This window comes from Protobothrops mucrosquamatus, unplaced genomic scaffold, assembly GCF_001527695.2.
Source record: "Protobothrops mucrosquamatus isolate PMUCROS unplaced genomic scaffold, P.Mucros_1.0 scaffold270, whole genome shotgun sequence".
NCBI lineage: Eukaryota > Metazoa > Chordata > Lepidosauria > Squamata > Viperidae > Protobothrops > Protobothrops mucrosquamatus.
This window is the reverse complement of record NW_015386615.1, coordinates 1,209,035-1,233,164: the sequence shown is the minus strand read 5'-3', so window position 1 is coordinate 1,233,164 and position 24,130 is coordinate 1,209,035. Positions and strand designations below refer to the sequence as shown.

At 40.4% G+C, this 24,130-nt stretch overlaps 2 protein-coding genes across 2 annotated transcripts; both read right to left on the bottom strand.

Annotated features, from left to right (window-relative positions):
• Positions 1-1,282: 1,282 nt before the first annotated feature.
• On the bottom strand, positions 1,283-11,246 carry LOC107286304 (protein NipSnap homolog 3A). The gene is made up of 6 exons (XM_015814654.2): positions 11,088-11,246; positions 7,704-7,908; positions 4,322-4,480; positions 3,405-3,554; positions 2,363-2,449; positions 1,283-2,254 (listed from the first exon to the last, which is right to left on the bottom strand). Exons 1-6 carry the CDS (start codon positions 11,148-11,150, stop codon positions 2,178-2,180), a joined length of 741 nt encoding a protein of 246 aa, XP_015670140.1. The 5' UTR covers positions 11,151-11,246; the 3' UTR covers positions 1,283-2,177.
• A 1,656-nt stretch (positions 11,247-12,902) lies between these two features.
• On the bottom strand, positions 12,903-23,865 carry LOC107286303 (protein NipSnap homolog 3B). Its single transcript, XM_015814653.1, has 6 exons — positions 23,726-23,865; positions 17,736-17,958; positions 15,981-16,136; positions 14,861-15,010; positions 13,635-13,721; positions 12,903-13,550 (listed from the first exon to the last, which is right to left on the bottom strand). The coding sequence occupies exons 1-6, from the start codon at positions 23,801-23,803 to the stop codon at positions 13,474-13,476; spliced, it is 771 nt and encodes a 256-aa protein (XP_015670139.1). The 5' UTR covers positions 23,804-23,865; the 3' UTR covers positions 12,903-13,473.
• Positions 23,866-24,130: the final 265 nt, after the last annotated feature.

The window sequence follows — 24,130 nt, the reverse complement described above, 5'->3', positions numbered from 1 at the left end:
ATCTCAAAAATACCTGCAGGCACTAAAACCATGACAGTGGGACATTAAATTCTCCCTCTGATGGCCTAATTTACTGTGGGAAAGAATTGAGTTAAAATAGGCAGGCCAATAAAGCAAAGTAATTTTGTGTACATATACACTCAGAGTCCTTCATTAGTGCGGAAGTGCTAGGCCAGGGGTAAGCAACCTTGGCTCTTTTACGACTCTTGGACTTCAACTCCCAGAATTCCTGAGCCAGCCATGCTAGCTCAGGAATTCTGGGAGTTGAAGTCCATGAGTCGTAAAAGAGCCAAGGTTGTCTACCCATGCTAGGCAAAGCACTTCTTTTGAATGCTTTGCACAGCCCCAATGAGTGGATTTCTGTGCAGTATAAAAGTGGATTTTCACAGCTATCCTAGGTGTCATGCGCTGTGCTGGAAAAAAGAATTGTTCATCATGTCTGTCACACTTGGCTGCAGGATGTGCCTGTTTTCCCTTGTGCATACCTGGATCTCGTGGCAAAGCTATCATGCATGATGCAACAAGGGCTTTGCTTACCAGCTGGGTTGTTACAGAGCCTGTCCCTAATTAGAGATGAAAGAGCACGGATGGCCAAGTCCGTCCAGCTGGCTTCTGTGCCCCAAGGGAAAATTGGATCCTGGATCTCCTTCTTCCTAGCACATCACCTTAACGCTACATCACACTGGTTTTCTGGGCTGTGCTAGAAGGGAATGAATTCTAATCCGACTACAAAAATATTTGATATCCCCGGTAACTAACTTGAAAAAAGTTAATGACCTAGACCAGTGATGGCAAAGCTTTTAGAGACCGAGTGCCCAAAACCTGCCCCCGCCCCCACTCCATCCCTGCCCCGCCCCATCCCGCCTGCCAGCTGAGCCATTCACCACCTCCAGGGCCCGCCGCAGATCGCCCAGGCAACCCAGCAGCACCATGGCGACCATGCCCTCTGTCCGCACCCCACAGCATCAACTGCGTAATGGGGCGTGAGGGCAGAGTCTTGTCTACGCTGCCTGGCTGCCATATCCTTGGCTGCGTTGTGGGCCACACTCGGGGGCGACTCTCCTCCAGGGGGGCTGCTGGTGAGGAGGGGGTCACGGGGGGGAGGCAAGGCTGGGGCAACGGCACGCGTGCCCTCAGAGAGGGCTCTGAGTGCCGCCTCTGGCACCCGTGCCATAGGTTCGCCACCACTGACCTAGACTTACATTTAAAAAACATTTTAATATGGGTGTCATGATTAAAATCGAAAGCAACAGCCATTATTAAAATAGAAACACAAAATATATGCATTTCAAAAAACCATTTTAATGTTTCAATTCCAACAATTACATTTCAGGAACTGCAATCTTACGACTGGTTCAAAAATATAAAAATGTGTATGCTACATAATATGCTACTGCAAGTGACTCTCTCAGAATAAATCAGTTTATTCGGTTTCTGCATTTGAACATGCCAGAGCTGGCTCTGAATACATGGAAAAATTTATTTGAATTTGAAAAGGAAAGAAAAGCTGGATGTTATTTATAACAAAAAATAATTTTTAAAAATGAAAGGTCAGGTTCATGATTTGCTGAACACTTTTCATTCAACTGAAGTTCTACTGCAAACCCTTTTTTTGGCCCAGTTCTACCACAGTGATAAGCAGAGAAACAGAAATGTTAAAATTCCATGCTTAAGACAACGATAGAATTGTAGGCAAATATATGTTACTTCAGAGTAACGTAGCACTTAGGTTTAGGACAAGCAAAATGAGTATTAAAAACACCTGACAATAATGCTTTGGGACAGTAAAGGCCATTTAGAAAAGATCCTTATTCATGATGTGTACAGTAGTTCAGAAAAATTAACAAAAATTATGCTTTTCTTAAATATTCTGGACTCTTATTTTCATCTTTTGCAGAGTCATTTTCACAGATTTATAACTATAAAAGGAAGGAGCCTAATACAAAGAATTTATGGAAGTTCCCTTTCATAACATAATTGAGTAAACCTTGAATTTTCATTTCACTGGGCGGGAGATTAAGCTTCCCATTTCCAGCAAGGAAATAGGTATATAATTGAAAGAGAGACTAGGTTTGTATCACATTTTATAAATGGGGAAAATATAGCTGGACTATTAAAACCCTTAGATGTCCTTAACAGTGCAATGAAAAATATTCTTTGTCCATTATGCATTGTATTTATTTTAATGGTGAGAACGCTGTAGGAAGCAGGAGATTGTTCTGCTGTGATTCCAGGAATTGAACGCTTTCTCGAACTAAAAGTAAATTACACAGTCAATTAAAAGGTTAATAGTGGTATATAATTTTTTTTCAAAGAAAGAATCCCAAAGGGAAAGGGAAAAGATGAGAAATCTTTCACTTACCAGCTGCTACTAACCGAGGATCCTCATGGGCATAGTGTCTTCCAGCTGCCCGACTATCTGGGCTCTCATTCCACCAAAGCACGTGAACTACAGAGACAGAAAACTGCAACTCAATAAAAATATGAATTAAATAGGCAATGCATTTATTAAAATAAGTTTTGCTGAATAATCTTCATTCGGAAAGCTATCCCTTGCTATGGACAGTAGTCATTTATATTGCATATCAAAGAAGTCCTTTCAATTCACACATCCATGGAATACCAGGTCAGGGCAAACACACAGACTATAAGCATTATATATACAGCAGCATTAATTATTATGGTTCTCATGTACCCAGTAATTAAGTTACTGAACCAAATTAATGAAATTATTAATGAAATTAAATTAATTAAATCCATTAATTGGAATGGATTAAATTATTAAATTAAATGTTTAAATCATAATTATTAGTTATGGTGACGAATCAATGAACAGAGTCCAATTATTCTTGTCAAATAAGAGAACCTGCAAGTTCTGTCTGAATTCCTAACCACTTTAATCACTCAGTGCTCAAGTTCTAAGCATGGACTAAAACAGAATTTCTCTTAAGAAGCAAAGTGATTATTCTTCTACAAAAGAGTAAAAGACATTAGCCTGATCCCAGCACAGTCACACAATTTTTGGTTGAATGACCATGGTGATTAGCAATGGAATTGTCAGTCCCAATTGTGGTCAGTAAACAAGGACTTTCTATAATTTATTTCCCTCACAAGTAATCTTTTCCTCTGAGTCAAGTTTGATTCCAGGCAGCTTTCTGAACATACACATTCAGATCTTTTGGCAACACTATGCCTTCTTTGAAGGTATTTTTCAATTAACCTTCAATTTTCCACATTAACCTTTAGCCCTGAGATTCCCTGACAAGTCTCCCATCCCAAGTATGAATCACATTAAATTTTGCTTAGCTTCAAGCCCAGATAAGATCAGCCATGAATTGAAGGCTATGTTTCCTTACTTCTTACCTAACCCAATTATCGTACTGAAATCTGATAAGCAATCATACCTCGGTTGAGTAGTCCATATTCAGTATGGAAGACACCAATCAGCTTAGTGTATCCACTGTTTATGTGGGCTTTAATTGCAGCTTTAAAGGACTGTCCCCACACTGCTGGTCCACCAGGTTTCATTTGGAAGGTAACCAACTCACAGACTCCTGAAGTGGGGGTGGGGGAGCAGCAACACCACAAGAAAAAAAGATTCAGAATGTGTAATGTCTTCTCAATATATATTATGTACACATTTTGGAAATGAATACAGATTTTGTACAAGAATGTAATTCGGTGCTGAGAATATTTGAAGTTTTCACTTTTGAATTTCTATTCCTTGCTATAATGGGGCAATTGAAAAATTATGAAAACATCAAATGTATTTAAACAAGAAACTAATATTGTTGGCAGAAATGCAAGGAAATCTTAAGTGCTATTACTATCTCTCAATTGAAACGGTAGTTTTCGAGTTCAACTTCCCATGTGTCCACTTAGGAATTCTAACATCAGAGAACCTCTACAGATTGCTCCACAATTTCAAGCTGCGTAGACTTCAATCCCCAGAATTCCACACACAGATTAAAGTTGCTGAGATTTAAAATGCACTCTAACGTGTGCTTATGTGTATACATTGTACTTGCCAGAGGCGCAAATGCATATTTTTCTTTCATGAACTGAAATGATATTTTAAGCTGCACAATAATTAACAGTGACAGTACTAAGCACACACCTTCCGTAGCCGGGCTTGTAAAGGTTTAGATTTTCAAAAGGAACCACCAACAATTACTATAATTAAACAGCCACTGGGTGATTGACTTTAAGCACAAAGTTCACCCATTGCATGACAGAACTGCACTCGAGAAAAACCAGCCAGACTACACATTTAAAAATGCCAAAATACCCAGTGTCTCAATTAAGTAAATGTTCAGTGTACCATCTTTTTCAGAGCTGCCAAGTTCACACCAAGGGACCAGGTAAGTAATCTCATTCTCTTGTTTGTCCAACAAGGGCAGCATGTAAGAGATGTATTTTTCCTGCCACTCCTGATCTTTGGTTAATGCCGTACGGACAGCAGCCCTTTGTGCAAAACTCTCTACAAACAAGGAAAGATATAGTAAAGTTAGACATCCGCATTTAGCCATCTTGTTTGTCATTTACGTTTTTCAGAATGTATTGCTCTTTCATAGTCATTACTTCTTGTTCACCTAAAATCAGCCAATTTTTTTTTTTAGTTTTCAGATTGAATAAAAGCCATTATTTGCTATGTTCCCATGACAGATTTATCCTGGGTTTTTTTTTTTTTACATTCATTCTTGCTTGGAGCCTAACATTGTTTTTTTTTTTTTTTTTTTTTAAAGGAACATAATATATTCAGTTATTTACAACTAACTAATGATACATTAGCATATAATGTCCTTGGCCTGTTAACAACCTTAGTTTAGTCATATGTATTTTAATTTTTTTACCTGTTCTTCTTGCCTCTCTTTTGTGATTGTCTATATATTTTCCTTAACATCTAATAAAAACATGCCAAACAAGAAAGCAAAATGTACCTATGATAAATTCTTGTGCTTCTGATCGAATTATAAAAAAAAAATATTCTGAATCAATCTCACCAGCTTGACTGTGGCTATTAAAATGCTGGGGTATTTGACCTTGTGAGATCGACCATGAATATGCATCTTCTTTCAGGCAAGGTTGACTCTGCTGTTGCTGCTTTGCAGCAGAAACAGAATATTGGCCATTGGCTTCTTCTGTGTATTTTTTTTTAACTTCCCAGTGTAGCTTACCACTACCCTGGCATTCTCTAGTGCAGGGCTTTTCAACCAGTGGTACGGGTACCACCTGTGGTACATTGGCACCCGGCAGGTGGTACGCGACCATCCTAGAAAAGTGGTAGCGGGGGAGGGGAATGAGCTGAACCGGTGGCAGCACCGCACAAGCCTGAGCGAGAGACGGCTGGAGCTGCAGGGCTGTCAGGGCTCAGCAGAAGCGCCAGGATCAACGCCAGGCTCCAGCTGGAGCTCGGCGCTGATCCTGGTGCTTCTGCTGAGCCCAGAAGAAGCGCCGATCAGCTGGAATGTTGCAGCATCTCCAGGGTCTTGTGATTTACATTCAGATGCTTGGCCACTGATTCATATTTATGACGGTCACAGTGTCCCAGGGTCATGTGAAGTGACCCAAAACTGCTGCAACTACCCAGCAGACAGGGGGGGGGAATAAAAACCAAACACCCACCCCCCCACCCCACCCCCGCTGCCAATCCTCAACTGAAATGCTCACAACAATGAAAATTTTGGATAGGAGGAAGAGCGCCGCCGGACGGGCAGGCAGGCGTCTTGCTCGGCTGTGGCTTGGGGGGCACTTTTTTCAGTGCCATTGTAACTTCGAACAGTCACTAAGCGAACTGCTGTAAGTCAAGGACTACCTGTACTTTATCACTTTTTTTCCTTTTTTTTTGTTTGATCATCACGTTTTTGACACCTTGCTAGGCGACGGGTGGTCCTCGGATGTTGCTATATCCTAAAAGTGGTACAATGGGTGAAAAGGTTGAAAAGCCCTGCTCTAGTGATCTCCCTTGCTTAGCTTCTCAGACTAGGCAAGGCCAAGATGGGCATTGTGACCTGCTGAGCCAAGCAAGCACACTAAGAACTGAACAAAAGAGTAGTTAATAAAGGACTTAAGATCCCGAGTTTTAATTTCAAATTCTAATTAGAATATTATAGGCAGAGTACTGTAACACCATGTTTACAACCAGGGAGCCATTCACATTCTAACCAGCTGGATATTCCTACCTTATCATTTAAGAGAACAGCTCCTCCACCAATTCACCTGGGAACCATGAATAAGAGATGGAAAAAGTCTTCGTCTTAAAATCTGAGAAAAATATTTAATTCAGTCCAGTTGCGGAAATCTCTGTAACCTTATCCTAGACCAGTCTTTCTCAATCTTGGCAAGTTGGAACTGTGTGGACTTCAACTCCCAAAGTTTCCCAGTCAGCTGGCTGGCTGGGGAATTCTGGGAGTTGAAGTCCACACAGCTTAAACTTTCCAAGGTTGAGAAACACTGTCCCAGATATATTTCAATAAATGTTGCCATAGAAAATATGGAAGAAATCTGGTTTCTGCAGAAATGGAACATTCAAGTACCTGACATTAATCTGAGCATCTAGATTATTTTCCCTTTTTAAAATTCAGTGTACCCATGAATTCCTCACCCTTAATCAAAATGTAACTCCTTAGTTAATTAGATTTACAATTTTAATGAATGCATAATCTTCCACTCTATTTTCAGACCACAAACAATACCATTTCTTAGACTAAAAATAGAATACAGGAGACATGTTCTTTGGTTGGGAGTTTACTATTCTGGTTTGTGAGAGAGCAGTCTGTGCTGCCCAAAGAATCAGAGAATACAAAAGTTGCAACAAGGAAGGGGCTGATGGGGCTTGAAGGCTATTTATAAAATTGAATGAGCCTTATAGCATTCCCCATAATTTTGAAGCCATACAATTCCAAATGTATATGCACGTTCTGACAGAAAAGTATTTTGTCAACTTTAAATCAACTAAATTGTGAAGTAACAGCTTTTTATTGGACTGCAATAAAACTAGTCAGGAACTGGTAGTTGTTAAATGAAATTTTAACTCTTGAGAGATGCTGTTTGGTTTCTTAACAGTTTCTAAGATTTCTTATTTAAACGGCACTGGCGGTACAGGAGTTTCTGCAGTGAATCTTTTCATACTGGTTGAGTAATCTGAAGACATCCCATATCCCATGGGAAGCCAGAATACCGATCTTATTATTTAATCCATTACACAATAAGTACTATAATACATCTATGGAAACATCTTTCTCCTCCCTCCCTCCCAGGGCAAGGCAAGTCACTCTCTTAGCCTTTCAAAAAAGCACCCTCACCTGGCTCTGCCCACTGACATGGGCAGTGGTGGGATTCAAATATGTGAACAACCGGTTCTCTGTGCGGATGCCACTTCCGGAAGTCCATTCTGGGACTGGGCAACAAAAAATTAGCTACCGGTTCTGCCAAAGTGGTGCGAACTGGCTGAATCCCACCACTGGACATGGGAGTCTAAGATGTCATGCAACCCTGGGGGTGGTTGGTGGCTTGAAGACGGTCCCTCTGCCTTTTAACTTTGCAATTTTTCTTTTTAACTCTGTAATTCTGCTTTCTAACTTTGCATTAACCATGACTTTTAATATGTTTTTAGCATTTTATTTATAAACCACCCAGAGGCACAGGAATGTGACGAGCAGTACAGAAATTTGATAAATAATGTAAAACTATGCATGCAGTACCGTATTTCCAAATGTGGAAAACTTTATTCAGTCCCCCAAATTCTAGAGTCCAGTATCCAATCATTGGGGAATGAACTGTGCGAAGGTGAATGTTTTTACTGGTGAGGTCCAGAAAATCTTTCATCTTGTTTGGCTTAACTGTGTAAGTACGAAACTCATAGAATGTGCCATCGCTCTGTCGTGGCCCTGTGGCAAAAGATGAGGCCTGAAAATAAATAAAAGAAACATAAATAAGTGTTGATAAGAATAATGAATTACTTATTTATTCAAATAAATATGAATGAACGCAAATAACTTGCAATTATCTTTTTCTTTCACATTTGCAATCTGATGTGAAAAAGTAAGAGAAAGACTACCGCAATTTGGTGCCACAAAATAGAGAATCTAAAATTAAACCCATTTTGAGGTGAAAGACTAGGGAAAGCTGGATTATTATGCTAACAATAGTGGCCAGAATTCCCAACTCGAGGCACATTCAATTTTTTAATATAAAAGAATCAGCTAAACCAGGGGTAGTCAACCTTGGCTCTTTTATGACTCGTGGACTTCAACTCCCAGAATTCCTGAGCCAGCACAGCTGGCTCAGGAATTCTGGGAGTTGAAGTCCACGAGTCATAAAAGAGCCAAGGTTGACTACCCCTGAGCTAAACTATGAAAATCAGTCATCAGATGTGGCAATGGTCACCAATGAATGGCTCAAAATGGTTTAAAAGGAAACAAACATTCACAGGGTTTAGTATCATCAATGTAGAGTAGTGTTAATGGTTACATGCTGAATACAAGTAGGATACTGAGTAACAGAAGCTGAGAAGAGACTCTTGTGCTACTATACATTCTTGGCTATCTGAATCTGAATGGCTATTGGGTAGCACAAATTGCTGGATTAGATGAGTCTATGGTGTTTTTTTATTATTATGTTCTTAGAACATCTTATTCTCTAGCTACCAATGACAGCTTTGATTTTTGACCCCTCTATAAAACTGCTAAATTCAGTTTTTGTACAAATGTGCCCTGGATTCAAACACTGCACCAGGCCAAAATGCAATCTGTTTCATTTTTGTTACTACAATGTGCAAAAAAATAGCCACAGTAGTTGATCCACCTTAGCCTTGCACAATTACAAACCCTGCCAATAATTTCAGCAAGCCATGGTTTTATAGGACTTTGTACAAGCCTGGAATTTTAGAACTGTACTTTGACCTTTTTTAATCTTAGTCATTGTTGCTATACAAACACCAGAGGCCATGGCACTGGTGTCACTAAACTTGATTTATTTTGCAATTAAATATAATGTACAGAGCAATAAACATTCCTCTTGTCTTTGTTCAAACTGGTAGTATTGCACTAGGAATTACTCAATGCAAAGCACTGATTACTCCACCTGATCCAACGAAAGATAGAAAAAGCAAACAATGAGAGTGATATGGTATTAATTTCAGTGTCTAGATAACACTACAAAAGTGGGAGCTAGATTATTCACTAATTCCTTTTGAGCCTCAAGTATGTAATCAGTGCTCTTTAACAATTGAAAACATTTTAATCACATCACATTAGCTTCATTGCTGTATTTTGCCTTCTCAAAAGTTGCTGGCAACTGAATATTACAGGAGAGATATAGGGCCTTTGGAGCAAAATAAGAGATAATGAATTTGGACTGCAACGTTTGAAATGATCACTAGATGGCAGAAAAGAGATAAATGTGTATCTTGTATGCTGCCATCTGGTGGTCATCTTGATTTTGCAGCACAAATTGAGTAGCCCTCCTATTAGAACATGCTTTCAACTATGATGAATTATTCATCCAGTAGTTTCATCACAGCCACAATGTCAATATTCAAGATTTCACTTTACATATCAAATGTAGCGCTTCTGGAAAAAAGATGTTTTGTGTCAAGCCAGTCAAATGCCCCAGTTATATAAAAAAAGCAGGCATATATTTTTATTCAACCAAGCTCAGAAAAACCAGGGAAATTTAATAAAGATTACGGAGCTGAACTGGTTAGAATACAGAGAGCTTAAAAATCAGTTTAAATCTGCATACATCTTCAAAAATTACTGGATGGCCTTTGGCTTTTTTGTTAGTTAACAGATTATTTGATGATAAAAGTACAAAAGGCAGTTATAATGTAATTAATGATACATCCACAAATGAGGAACAGAACAAAATACTAGAATACAAGCTGCAGACGCAGGAGGGGAAAATGCATGTGGAACATTTTATTTTTTAAGACATAAAAACAAATCAGTGTGGGAGTTTGAATGCATACATTTACAGCTAGATCAGCCCTACATTGGTTCTACAACAGAAATGTCTGTTTAGTGTAGTAGTTAACGTGCTGGCCTAGAAACCAGATTATGAGCACTAGTTCTGCTTTAGGCATGAAAGCCAGCTGGCTAATTCTCTTTCTCTCCAACGTACCTCACAAGGTTATTGTTGTAGTAAAAATAAGAGAAGGAAGGAGTATGATGTATGTTTGCTGCCTTGAATTACTTATAAAGCAATAGGCAGATAAAAAAAAAATCAAATGTCATCTAGTGTGCATTAGTACTCATTCCTTCACAAATAAGGATTCTTTTGATACCAACACAGCAAATGTTAAATAACATTTAAGGCTCCATACTTAATAGTTTTACAGAGAAAGTGGATTTAGCAAGGGTAGCTGTCTTGCACAGGGAGAGGATTCCCATCCTCTGATCAGCATCTGCCTACTCTAAACACATGGAAGGAGTCTCTATAGTTGTCCCATCACTTTGTTCATTTAAACATTGGTTTTCTAACCATCAGCCCAAACCTGTAGGAGTACATGGGAGATGGTGGCTTAGAATGAATCAAGAGGAAGATGGTAGAATAGATGACAATATCCATGGACAGGCAACAAAGGAGAATAGGAAGGGGATGTGTGTCCTGCTTCTAATTTTAGAGTTTGTGGGAAAGTACTCCTTATCCTGTGGCGTTTTGTTTCCTTAACTGCCAACACTTTGTTCAAAGGCTAGAAAAGGCAAGGCGAGCCAGAGAAGGCTTGATCCGCTCCAAAGACTTTTTTCCAACCCAAACTCAAATCCAGATCTGCTTAGGGGTTTTCAAGTCCTTTTGCATCCAATAAGAAATTTCCTGCCAGCCGACTTTTTTCTCCTAGCTCCCAAGGCTCTTGGTCGTCTTCTCACCGCTCCTTTTCTCCGTCGTCAACAGCAAGTGGCAAAGATTAAACGGAAGGCGCCGCCGCCGCCATGTTGAGCATCTCTTGCAGGGACGGCCCCACCTGTTGGACGTCTGCCTGCCCACGAGTTCTGCGCTGCACACACAGGAACTACGAAGGCGACGGCGCTCGTCCCCTGCTTCTGTCCTCCTCCACCCCAGCGCCTTCCTTCGTCCCCTCCTTTTACCTGGGCACTGACCGCTCGCGCCGCTGCCCCGACTCCTCTGAGCACGGCCCGGGGGCCCCGCATGGTCTAATAATCGCCCGGGCGCCGCAAAGGCAGCAGCGCTGCAACAGCCACAGCCAAAGCACGTAGCCCAGCTTAAGGGCGGCAAACTGCACTTCCTACTGCCATCTGACCCGCCCGCCGCAGCCGCATCGAGGCAAAGCATTGGCCGACGAGAACCTCGTGGCCGCCTCCTCACCAAGCGCGGAAGGGCCGCGCCGCCTCTTCCCATCCCCTTTCCACCACGACGTGTATGTGTATGTGTGTGTGTGGGGGAGGGGAATGCGGAAGATAAAAAGCTCCCCGGGACGCGGAAGTCCTACTTCTTAGCTCAGTGTTTCTCAACCTCGGCAACTTTACGATGCGTGGACTTCAACTCCCAAAATTCTCCAGCTAGCAACGCTAGCTGGAGAATTCTGGGAGTTGAAGTCCACACATCGTAAAGTTGCCAAGGTTGAGAAACACTGTAGAAGACATCGTTAAATTGCAACTCTCGGCATCCTTGATCCTTGGCCAGGATTGCTGGAGCCGATAGGTGGTAATCCAGCCACTCTCTTGGGGTTTCTTGGACTTAGTTCAAACGTTTTCCCCGCGAAACTCCAGGGGACGTGCTTGAGTGTATGTGAAGGGTTGTTTTGCAAAAGGAATCAAATATTACGCAAGGGGGAGGGGGCGTTTTTAATGGGATTTCTCGTTTCTCAGTTCCAGAATTATTAGTTCCAGCATTATTTATTATACCGTATAAATCCTCAACTAAAACGTTTCCCTGGAGCTTCCGGTAGGACTATCACAAAGAGTGGTAGAAATGCCAATTTTGTGAATACCGTACTGTATTGCCTGCTCTCTATTAATGAACTGAAAACTGGAATTTTACTATTGCGAGGAGGGGGTTAAGCTAAACACTGTATGGCCGAGACGTTACAGTATAAAGATCAAATCGTGAAAAGGTGAATCCACATTTCCAGTGCCAGCAGGTTCCACTGCCTGCTGTTACCTATACAGCAGCACATAGCAAATCGACCTGTGTTTACACATTCAGACTAAGGCAAAATGAAACAAATGGCTTCAAAGGGTGACATGCTTTGTTTTGGTCCTTCTGGCAGCCTTTTCATACTGGATGTCCTTCAGATGTGGTGGACTTCAAATTTGGAAGAATTGGAATTGTCCAACTTATCTGAACAGAACCAGGAGCACATCAGATGCAGAATTAAAAGTCACAATTTTTCCATGCCTTAGCTTTATGTTTTCAAACTTCTGGAACTGCAGAATCAAAGACTGATTGAATTAAAACATTAAGAGGAAGGTGAATGAAAACGAAGTGGCTTCAATTGTAGCCCTTTCTCAAGTTTACAGAGTGTTATTTCTAATATGTAAAGCAGGTGTATAGTCTAGGCTGACATATCAATTTAGATAAAAGTGCCATGCATGTTTATTTTCACAAAAGTACACATAATAGTAAAGATGACTGGAAGAATCAACTCAAGTTCAATTTTCAACCAAACAGATAAGAATTAGAATTAGTTCTGGGATGTATGAAACTTTTAAAAAAACGAATGTAAAATATTTTATGTAATCAGTGAAAATATACAACATTTCAAAATTCTGCAATGTGTTCATGATTTTTTTTTAGACTGAAGAACATTATATCCTTTAGATTGTAAAGATGGCATATAGAATCTACTATCTGTCACTTAAGATGCCTGCAGAGATATGTAACATAGGCAGAATGAGTGGAACTGCTAAGGGGCAGGATAGGAAATGACAGAATAGCATACACACAATCCAGAAAATCTATTTAATTTTGCATTTAACAATCTCAATCACAGTGCAATAATAAATACCATAAAAAGTTCAGATCCATCATCAAATATACAAAAATAAATACATTTCAGCTGTAATAAGTGAAACTTCCTTCTCTTGATCTCACTGCAATCTATACATTAATCATGAGAATTTCCTGATTAAATAACATTGTGACATCAACTTTTTATTACTCATAAGTCTGAGCAGTTTTAGGATATTATATTTTATAATTAGTTTGTTTTTAGTTTTATTTGTAAGTTAAGATATTTAAATATAAGTGTAATACCAGAAGGAAAATATTTTTTATTCTGAGCTTTAAATATTTAAGTGCTGATATTCTGTACTAAGTCATTATTTACCCATATGATTTGAATATATTTTTATGCAGATGATTAGAAAAGTATCTATTTGAGACGGATAACATGAGTTTCCACAAATAATGACTGTTATTCAAAACTACCTTCAATCTGCCTTTATAGATAAAAATGCCAGATGAGGGTTGCAGAAAATAATTTTTATGTGCTGTCATTCAACTGCAATAAAGCTACTTCAGAGGTGAAAATGATGCAGGAATCAGGAGCATGTTTTGCTGGGTTTCCAAGAACTGAACATTCTCCCGAACTGAAAATAAGAATTAAAATACACTCTCTCAAACTTATAAAAAAACAGTGATAGACATTCCAAGATACACAGTAATTATCTTACCAGCTGCTACCACTCTGGCATCTTCATGGGCCATATGCCTTCCAGTTGCCCGGATATCTGGATTCTCAAACCACCAAAGTATATGAACTGTGAAAGTAAAGCAAGAACACAGTACTAGCATAGGGTGTACATACAAATCTATAGGACAAATTATGACATTCAAATCCCAATGTCTACAAACAATTTTCTGCCTCTAAGACCTTCTCTATACAATTCTATAAAAGACCCAGCTAGTCATAGAGGTGAGTAAGGAAAATTAAGTATATCAGATATGATACAGAGGCACGGTATTGCTCTAGAGCAGGAATGTCCAACCTTGGCAACTTTTAAGACTTGAGGACTTTAACTCCCAGAATTCCCCTGTCAGCATGGCTGACTGGAGAATTCTGGGAGCTGAAGTTCACAGGTCGTAAAGTTGCAAAGATGGACACCCCTGCTCTAAAGTTAAATAACTGTATTCCATGTTCTGCGTTGTAAAATTTCAGGTATAGTCCTGGCATTCCCCTGCCCCCCAAAAAAGTGGATAAATTTTTTCTAAAACTTCAGAAAGCCATTGCCATAGCATAGATATTAAATAGATGAAGCAACAGTCTGGCTCATTGTAAGGCAACTGTCCTAAAGATTTTTCTCCAAATATTTAGATAATATTCTTAAGATGCTAGAAGTGTGGATCCTGCTTTCAACAGTACAGTGATATAACTGATGCATAGCCATTTGCTATGAACAGAACTTGTTTGAAGGGCAAAACAAAAATAACTTTCAAAAGGTCTTATCTTTTCATCATTTTAGCCATTATCTATCCACTGCAGGATGAAGGCCTCTTCCTTATGTTTCCAACCAATACGAGTGATTTAGCATGTGCAAGAAATAGACCATAATCTGCCACGCTGGTTCAGTGCAGGTTAGCAGATGTGACTGGTGTTAGTCTGGGGTATCCATCATAGCCTATTCGCCTTGGGAGACCCTTTTGGACATATACATGTCTGACGACATAGCCCACAATTTCATTTACCCACACAAGCCCCTTCGCCTCGTCCAGGCTCCGATCCTAGAAAGGAGTCTCATGAGTTAAGTATGACTAAATCTGGAGCCACCTGACCCCTTTCCCCTGTCCTATAATAACAGATATTAACTGAGTACATGTGAAGTTATGGATCATAGGAATATTAAATATATATATTAGGGCATGATTTTGTATTGGAAATATGAAAAATATGAACCTGTACCTGTATTAAGAAATCCATATTCTGTGTGGAAAAAGCCAATCAGTTTTGCATAGCCTTTACTAACATGTGCATCAATAGCTGCTTTGAATGAATTTCCCCATAAAGCTGGTCCACCTGGTTTCAGCTGATAAGTCACCAACTCATAAACCCCTGGGAGAAATTGTCATTTTCAGGTTATTATAGGCAGTGGGATTAAAAACAAGCAACTCATTTTTTACAGTATATTATTTCGATATCTTCACCACTGATCTAAATTCAATTTCATTTTACTTTTTGCTTTAAATCTATGCAAGCTTGGGTTTAAATTTACTTTCGGTCCATAATTCAGAATTACATTTGTTTAGGTATGCCCATCAGTCCACAGATTCCATGCCTGTCTCAAACAGAAGATATTTAAATATAATTTGACCATTTAAAAAACCCCATTTTACCAATATACGAAATCATTTTAAGAGACAGCAGTAGACATAGTAATTTCTCTCTCACACACATACATACACAAATATAAATAAGGACTAGAAAAATATGATACCTTTTAAAAAGAGATTAAAAGAATGAATATTTTGAAGTAATTGTTTTGGTTTCAGTTCATAGCTATGGAAAGTCGCGCAAATATGACAATTCCCAATTTTGTTTCTCCCACTAGCCTGTGGGGTTTTTTTGGGGGGGGGCATATGTGTATCTTTACAGGCTGGTTAGAGCCAGAGTAAAAAACAGTAAGTGAAAAAGGAAGGAAGCTGAAACTTATTACCTCAGTTAAGATATTTATGGGTTCCAGTAACATAACTAGGTGTGGTCTGGGTTCTTTTCTTGTCCTTGGGAGCCATTTTGGGGGTATCAAGTTAAATCGGAAGTGACAAAGACTGTTGCAAGTCAGGAGTTTATTTCAGAAGCTGCTAGTGTGTTGCCATCTTGGCTCATCCCCTTATTCCTCAATAAGAAACTAATGAATATTGTTAATCAGTTGCGCTCCATAATTCTAGCAAACCTCTGTGATACCAAACCCAGCAATATTACTATCTTCCCAGACCATTTCCTCAAACACTTTCTGAATTTCTGTAGAATTCAATTCACCGGCTTTGAAAATCAATACAACAGGTTAAGGAGCAAGAAAACAGACCTTCTTTTGGTGGTGTTCCCAATTCACACCAGGGGACCATGTAAGCAATTTCCATATGCTGCTTATCCAGAAGTGGAAGAATTGCTGCCAGTTTTTCCTGCCATTCTTTATCATTGACTACAGCCTTCCTTACAGCTGCTCTGTGTGCAAAATTATCTGTGGGAGGAGAAAAAAAAGAGACTGAACTCCTACAGCCATGTCATAATTGCTTCCATGATAAAAGTACAAAACTATAGAGAAATAAACTTAATTTTTTATAAGAAGTTTTAACTTAATATTGGTACTAGAGAACAGAACTTTCTCAAATGCAGCCTTGGAATATGCAGTCTGCCCCATCCTATTTTGAGAACTTCACATGCTGTTTTTGCTGAGCCATGCACTGTAGCGTAATCCTAATACCGTATATACTCGAGTATAAGCCGAGTTTTTCAGCCCAATTTTTGAGCTGAAAAATACCCCCCTCGGCTTATACTCGAGTCAATACTCGAGCTGGGCGGCTGCGGCGGCGGCAGGAACACGCTGGGCGGCGGCGGCAATGAGCTGGGCGGCTGCAGCGGCGGCGGCAATGAGCTGGGCGGCTGGGACGGCCAGCCGAACGCCGACGCCGCCCAGCTCATTGCCGCTGCCGCGGCGAGCTGGGTGGCAGCGGCAATGAGCTGGGCGGCTGCGGCGGCAGGAACACGCTGGGCAGCGGCAGCGGTGGCAATGAGCTGGGCGGCTGGGACCGCCAGCCGAACGCCGCCACCGCCCAGCTCATTGCCACTGCCGCGGCAAGCTGGGCGGCGGCGGCAATGAGCTGGGCGGCTTCGGCGGCAGGAACACGCTGGGCGGCGGCAGCGGCGGCAATGAGCTGGGCGGCTGNTCGAACCTTTTTAAAAAAAAAAAAAAAAAAATCGGGGGTGATGGACGATTTGGGAGGAGGAATTGCTGGGACATGTAAACGCGAGACAACAGCGTTGCAGGTTACCGAGTTCAAAGTTTAATTACAGATGCAACTCTTTCAATACATATGCGGGGGGAGGGGTTGGAATGGCATGGCCGCCCACCCACCCACGACCCGCACTTCTGCGGCAGAGCTCTTCCCCCCCACTTCCCCACCCAGCTTTTCCCTTCCAGCTGACGTGGGGCGTGTTATAAACTATTGCTCCTTTGTGCAAAGTGCTACAATCGCGCGGTTACCAGAGGGGTGGGGTTGCAAAGAGGCCGATTAGCCCAGGCGGAAAAATGTGTGTGCTGAAAAATGCCCCCTCGGCTTATACTCGAGTCACCATTTTTTCCCAGTTCTTTGTGGAAAAATAGGTCCCTCGGCTTATATTCGGGTCGACTTATACCCGAGTATATACGGTACTTATGAAAATTGTGAATTAAGCTCCAAATGGTTTCAGCAAATGTCAGAGACTCCAGCTGTTGAAAGAGAAAGACCAGGGCCTTCTTTAGCAGTTATAGATTGTGAGCTCCGATGCCTCAGAATTCTCTAGGCAAGAATGGGAACGTCCACTGCTAACTTTTCTGACTGGCAGGCAATCTGATGTGCTTTGGCAAGCAGGATGATTACTCTGGCCTTTTTCTATTGCTTAGTTAACAAAATAGTGCTTCTAAACTGGCTTCATTAGCCCCAAAGGTCCTGAATCTCTTTTGGATGTTGTTATTTGTAACCCTGAGATGGTATCCATATAACCTGGTAACAAACTTTGCAGAAATAACTTTAAAAAGGCAGATTCAACTTCTTTGAAACAACACCATGCAAATTCTTACCGTATTTCCAAATATGAAATGCTTTATTCATTGCTCCAAATTCAGCTGTCCAGAATCCAATCATTTGTGAGTGAACCATACGAATCTTAATAGATTTATTGACCAATTCAAGGAACTCCTTTGCCTTTGCTGGCTTAATGTCGTAAGTACGAAGTTCATAGATAGTGCCAACTTCCTGTCTGGGTCCCGTAGCAAAAGATGAACAAGCTTGAAACACGTTTGGCTTTAAAGAGAAAAAAACATAAAAAAATTAGGTGGAAATGACAGTTTCTGGATTTTTAATCATGGAATATATGATTTGATCAATAAGATACTACCTGGGAATTTTAGCAACTAAAATGTTAAAGCTTCATTCATGTTTAAGTTTTGCATTTTAACAATACAGGTAGTCCTCGACTTACGACTACAATTGTGCCCAAAATTTATGTTGCTAAGTGAGACGTTTGTTAAGTGAGTTTTGCCTCCTATTACAACCTTTCTTACCACAGTTGTTAAATGAATCACTGCAGTTCTTAAGTTAGTAATACGGTTGTTAATTTAATATGGCTTCCTTATTGACTTTGCTTGCCAGATGGTCGCAAAAGGTGATTACATGACCCCAACTGTCATAAATATGAGTCAGCTCCATTTTGAATTTTGATCATATTACTGTGGGGATGCTGCAACGCTTGTAAGTGTGAAAAACAGTCATAAGTCACTTTTTTCAGTGCCACTGTAAGTTGAGGACTACCTGTAATTCATTGGGATCAAATGCAAGTTTCAGTGCTTTAGCACTTATTATGCCATTCATCTTGAAGACTTGAGGAAAAAATCCAAGATAGAGAGGAAGTAAGAAAAAAGAAAAACTGAGAAAGAGTTCATTCAGTTAGTGATCTGTATCTTCCTAGACTCCCAAAATCCATTATAAAGGAGGAGGTGTTATGCATGAAAAAAATGCTCTGGAAGTTCACAAGGGGGATTTCTGGTTAAGCAACTGCTTCCTGAATCTGAAGTGCAGGTGGCATTATGACAAACATTTTCAGTAGTACACAAGAGCTCATAAAAAGATACGGAAGAAGTGATGATGTCTAAGGAAATGTTGGTCTGTGAGTTACAACAGTACCTTCAATTGTTCCCAGAGAAGAAGACATTGTTAGATCCGGACTTTCTTATACAAATGTATTCAGGATCATACACTTCCAAAAGTAGAAAGTGTTTCGGACTCTGTTCAAGTATCACATCTTTCATTAGAGTAACCTATTTTTTCAAGCTTATGTCTAAATCTGGAAAAAAAAATATGCTGATGCTTTAAGGAATGTTTTAAAGCTTGAAATCTCCAAAGCAGCTTTTAAAAACATATTAAGAATCTTCAAAGGAATTCTTAAAGCATTTGCATTTTTTTTTTCAGCTCACAGGAAGACTTGAAAAAAAAATCAGGCTGCTTTGACAAAGGGCAGACAGGTGATGCTGCTGTCCAACATCTGACACACTCTTTCCAAATAATTTCTTTTCAAGCCCTAAGATACATACAGAAAATGGCAGGAACACATCAATGAGCTCAGAATCAGAAACAATATGCAGAGGGTTTGTATTTTCCAAGTCCTAATGGAAGTTACATATCATGCATAAAGTGACTCTAATATAAGTTATAAAGGTAAACATTTATCTAGAAAACATTGAAATAATTAAGATGTACCTATGAAATGGAGCAATTTGCATTTTTAGTAAAAGCAAATCTTTTTATCAACCAGATTCTGGATCAAACTGAGTCATGTTAAGAAAGTGTTTATTCATGAAAATACACTGAATTGGTTCACATGATTAGTCCTTACATGGTTTATTGAATAAACCAATTGCCTGGGTTCACACATTGTGTTGCAACCTCAATGGCCAGCCAGGAACTAATTAGAATTCAGAGACAATAAGCTAAAACCAGGGTGAAATGCCGAAAAGTATTAAGAGTATTCCAAAGAAAAACGTATGCCAATCCACATTTCTTCAACTTGCAGCAGATGGACCAGGAGTTGCACTGTATACTCTCTTAGGACTTTTAGGTCTTGGTGAGGTTCAAACTTGGTGGGGTCTTTTGCTACTTTTTTATACTAGAAGGGACAGTGAGTATACAAAATAGCACCTGATGAAGCCTTGGTAGCACATCTTATCAGTGATTTAGTTCCAAATCAGTTGATCCTGGCCAGAATTTTTTTTTAGGAAAGGGATCCTAGTAAAAAACATCTGGGGATGGTCTGGTGACATATCTTGTCAATAGCTTGGTAATCCATATAATTAACCGTCTGATCATTATTTTTACGGGAAACATTGTTTCTAGTGTGCAGCTATTACTCCCCCATCTGGAAACAGGGATCAAATTAGAGAAACCATGCTGTCCTTTTTCTCTGAATTGTTACACCAAGTACATATTAAAGGCAGTATTTCTCAACCTTGGCAACTTGAAGATATGTAGACTTTAATTCCCAGAATTCCCCAGCCAGCAAGCTGGTTGCAACACTGCTCAAGAGTAACCTATAAAACCATGCTGTAATCCACAAAGCTTGCTAAGTAACCTTTTTCAGAGCATGCATAGGAAGAAATTTACAACACAAATATACTGGAGTTGACCAACACTGAGCTTCAGGGTTGAGTGAAGTGGTCTCTCTAGACAACAATTTAGAAACTACTATGCTAATCAATGACTAGAAGCACAGCAAAAGATGTGCATGTAAGCAGTCCATGGTAAAATATCATGATCTGTTTCATTTAGGAACCGACAGTGCATTTTTTCATAGCATCACGCACCACTGCTCATCTCTGGCTTTAGTTCATAACATGCTTTCCAAGCCGTAACTTTCAAGCCCCAGACAGAAGCGCTGCATTTTTCTTGGGTAGCATTTCTTCAAAGATGCCTAAAAATTAATACACACATATATTTGAAATCTCACTTCAATCAAAAATCATTCCATTTTCTCCTACATTTCTTCCATATTATGAAAGTCAAAATGTTGCAGAGATTTATTTTATTTTGATCCAGCATGTTTTTTTAAAAAAACCACTGAACCATTGGCGCAGCTCAGCTTTAACTTCCGCCATGTCAATAAAAATGTTCAGTCAGTAAAAATGTTATTTGTAAGGAGAAATCACTAGAGATTAATAGTAAATTACACAGTAAAAAAATACTCATAATCCTAAACAAAATTTAGACATTGGCATTAAGGTCTCTTGCAGCAAAAGTTAAAAGTGATGCAGTTGGACCTCCCTACGCGTACAGCATATAGGAGGAATTCGTTTTTTCAACATAGCATAAGCACAAAACATACTGACGTGCTATTGAAAAATGCATTTGCTATGCAAAGTTCCTGTTGTACCAAACCTCCAAGGCTACTAACGACAATGATATTTTATCTGAAATTGTCTAGGACTGGTAAAATCCTCTGAAGAGAAGAAAATTATGTTAGAAATGTACTACTAAAACTTGCCCATTTGTGGTAGAGAGAAAAATCATCAAATGATGCTTTTTTATACCATGGGGAGAAACAGTATCATATGCCACTCTCTGGAGAAAAACTGATTCAGTAAAAATGGGCCATCTAGTGAAGAAGTGAAAATGGTATCAGATTTATACTGATAATTTGTTGATGATAATTTACTTCTTCCAGAGTTTCCATATTTTGTTTTTCTCTCTTATCAGACCCTGTCCCTTTAACATTCACATAGGCTTACTTAACTTGCAAAAGTATTGATGGGAGAAGCATACACATTTTATTTGTTACACAACTCTTAAAAGCAGAGAACCCTTCAGAAAAATGAATCCCTTTATATTCTGTCAGCTTCTACTTATACATTCTTAAGAGTTCATTTCCCAATTATCTTTCAGTCAGCAAGCAGTTCTTTCGCCACTGTTTCTGTCAAAGTGAGCTCGATTTCTGATGATTCTATGATATGCCCATTTGTTTTCTTGACAACAACACAGAAATGTGGTTTGGCTTTTTTCATAGTGCCAAACTCACACTGTTCTTTAAAAAAACATTTAAACTGTGATACATTCAGAGTAAATTTATTGATGAATGCTCAGTCTAAAACATGAATATTTGGAAAATACTTTTGATCAACTGAATATTTCAGACTTGGGACAAATGAAATGAAAGGATATTGGAGCTTCAGAAATGGAAGCACGCTGTAAAATTAAAATCTCCTTTCAAGTGAGTTTGAATCTTAGTGACATCCTGGAGGCAGATAGACCCGTTATGTAGATATGTAAATAGAAGAAGGCAGAAAGGAAAGAATCGAGGGGGCATGGTCGTATGGAGCCATATTATATCAAATACTATACTATACAGGTAGTCCTTGACTTACGATCACAATTTGTGTTGCTAAGTGAGACAATAGTTAAGTGAGTTTGCCCCACTTTATGACCTTTCTTGCCAAAGTTGTTAAGTGAATCACTGCAGCTATTAAGTTAGTAACACGATTGTTAGGTGAATCTGGCTTCCCCATTGACTTTGCTTGTCAGAAGGTTGCAAAAGATGATTACACTGCAACTATCATAAATATGAGTCAATTGCCAAGCATCTAAATTTTGATCACATGAAAATGGGGATGCTGCAATGGTCATAAATGTGAAAAATGGTCTTACATCACTTTTTTCAGTGCTCTTGTAACTTCGCTCACTAAATGAACTGTTTTAAGTCGAGGACTACCTGTACTATGGAAGCTGTTTGCCATTGCCCTCTTCCAGGCTGAACATTTCTGAGATCATCCGAAATCCACTAGGTGCTGCTACCTGCTTGCTGGGCAACCTGGGAAGGTGGGTGGTGGTGGTGAGCTAGAAGCTTCGCATTTTGGGAGGAAGCCGGAACAATAATAGGAAAAGACAGGCAAAGGCATGCCACTGTCTAGCTGGCTCAAGAATTCTGGGAGTTGAAGTCCACGAGTCATAAAAGAGCCAAGGTTGCCTACCCCTGGTCTCGGCGAAAGCAAAGCACAAGAGTTGCAGCTTTATCTTCCTTCTAAGGGGGTCTTACTGAAATTGCAATAAATCCCGGTCTGTTTTAAAGGCTGCATCGCAGGCCTTGTGTGCCAGCATCTTATCGTATCTTAAAAACAGAGGGGGGGGGAGAGAGATAACCTTTACCGTCACTTTTTTTTTATTGTGGGCACACTGGCTCACAATAATAATAATAATAATAATAATAATAATAATAATAATAATAATAATAATAATAATAATAATAATAATAATAATAAAGTTGGAAGGGACCTTGAAGGTCATCTAGTCCAGTGGTTCTCAACCTTTTTAATGCCGCGACCCCAACCGGTCGTAAGTCGAGAACTAAACCGGTCGTAAGTCGAGGACTAAACCAGTCGTAAGTCGAGGACTAAACCGGTCGTAAGTCGAGGACTACCTAACCGGTCGTAAGTCGAGGACTTTCCCTGCCCGGGAGCGCCGCGCATGTGTGGTTCCGTCCCCTGCGCCGGCCGAGGCGTAGCTGGCAAGCGGCAGAGACGGAGCAGGCCGACCACCAGCTGGCCCAGCCCAAGGGAGGTAAGGCACCCGCCGGAAAAGGGGAAAAAAATGGCGGACAAAAAAAATGGCAGACTGCCTTGCTTGGCGACCCCCATGAGATGGTCGATCGACCCCAAATGGGGTCCCGACCCACAGGTTGAGAACCACTGATCTAGTCCAACCCCCTGCTCAGGCAGGAAACCCTATACCATTTCGGACAAATATACTCTCAAAAGTGTACACATACCTAACATGCATATTGACATGCTATATGCATACATATCACCCTTATGTATAAATGCGTATAAATAATCACTGTCCATCACTGACAGTGGGTGTATGGGGCGGCTGTGGGGTAAGGAGGAGGTGCGATCCCGCCCGCAGACCTCTTTCTCCAGGCCAGTCTGGAATAGCCGGTTCCATATGGAAAACATGTATAACAAGGTCAAGCAGGCTCCTAACGATCCGCAGCCGCGCAGAAAAGGACAGGTGGGTTTCCCAGGGGATTTACCTGGGCGCGGAAAGGCTGTGCCGCAGCTGCTCTTCTGAGAAGGCGGCCAAGAAAGGAGGCCACGCGGAGACCCAACATGGCAAGGAAATCCGTCGGTGCCCAGAGCCCACGTTGAAGAACGAGAGGGACCCACAATGCCCTTCCTCTTTCCTTACGGAAGCCCTAGGGGACCAAACACCAAACCTTGGCATTAAAGGCGGAAAGTGGGCGGGCGGGCTGGCGCGGGAGGCGTATCGCCAGGCGACACTTCCGAGCGGCGGGAAACGCGCGTGATTTGATGTTGCGCCTTTGAGTCGCCCTTTCGCTTTGCTTTCACACATCCGAAATCCCTTTTAACACGCGTTGCTGTATACTTGCCTACTGAGACGAATGGGCTTTTCTAAAACTCCGAGATCCCTCTCTCTG

What these genes read in the sequence shown, in the direction of transcription:
- LOC107286304 (XM_015814654.2), bottom strand. Translation starts at nt 11,150, where the DNA reads ATGCGGGGCCCCCGGGCCGTGCTCAGAGGAGTCGGGGCAGCGGCGCGA. An exon ending in TGGCAGCTCTGAAAAAGATG is followed by an intron (nt 3,555 to 4,321) that starts GTACACTGAACA and finishes CCCCCACTTCAG; the next exon opens with GAGTCTGTGAGTTGGTTACC. An exon ending in ATATGGACTACTCAACCGAG is followed by an intron (nt 2,450 to 3,404) that starts GTATGATTGCTT and finishes CTGTCTCTGTAG; the next exon opens with TTCACGTGCTTTGGTGGAAT.
- LOC107286303 (XM_015814653.1), bottom strand. Translation starts at nt 23,803, where the DNA reads ATGTTGGGTCTCCGCGTGGCCTCCTTTCTTGGCCGCCTTCTCAGAAGA. An exon ending in GGGAACACCACCAAAAGAAG is followed by an intron (nt 15,011 to 15,980) that starts GTCTGTTTTCTT and finishes AATTTCTCCCAG; the next exon opens with GGGTTTATGAGTTGGTGACT. An exon ending in ATATGGATTTCTTAATACAG is followed by an intron (nt 13,722 to 14,860) that starts GTACAGGTTCAT and finishes TTACTTTCACAG; the next exon opens with TTCATATACTTTGGTGGTTT.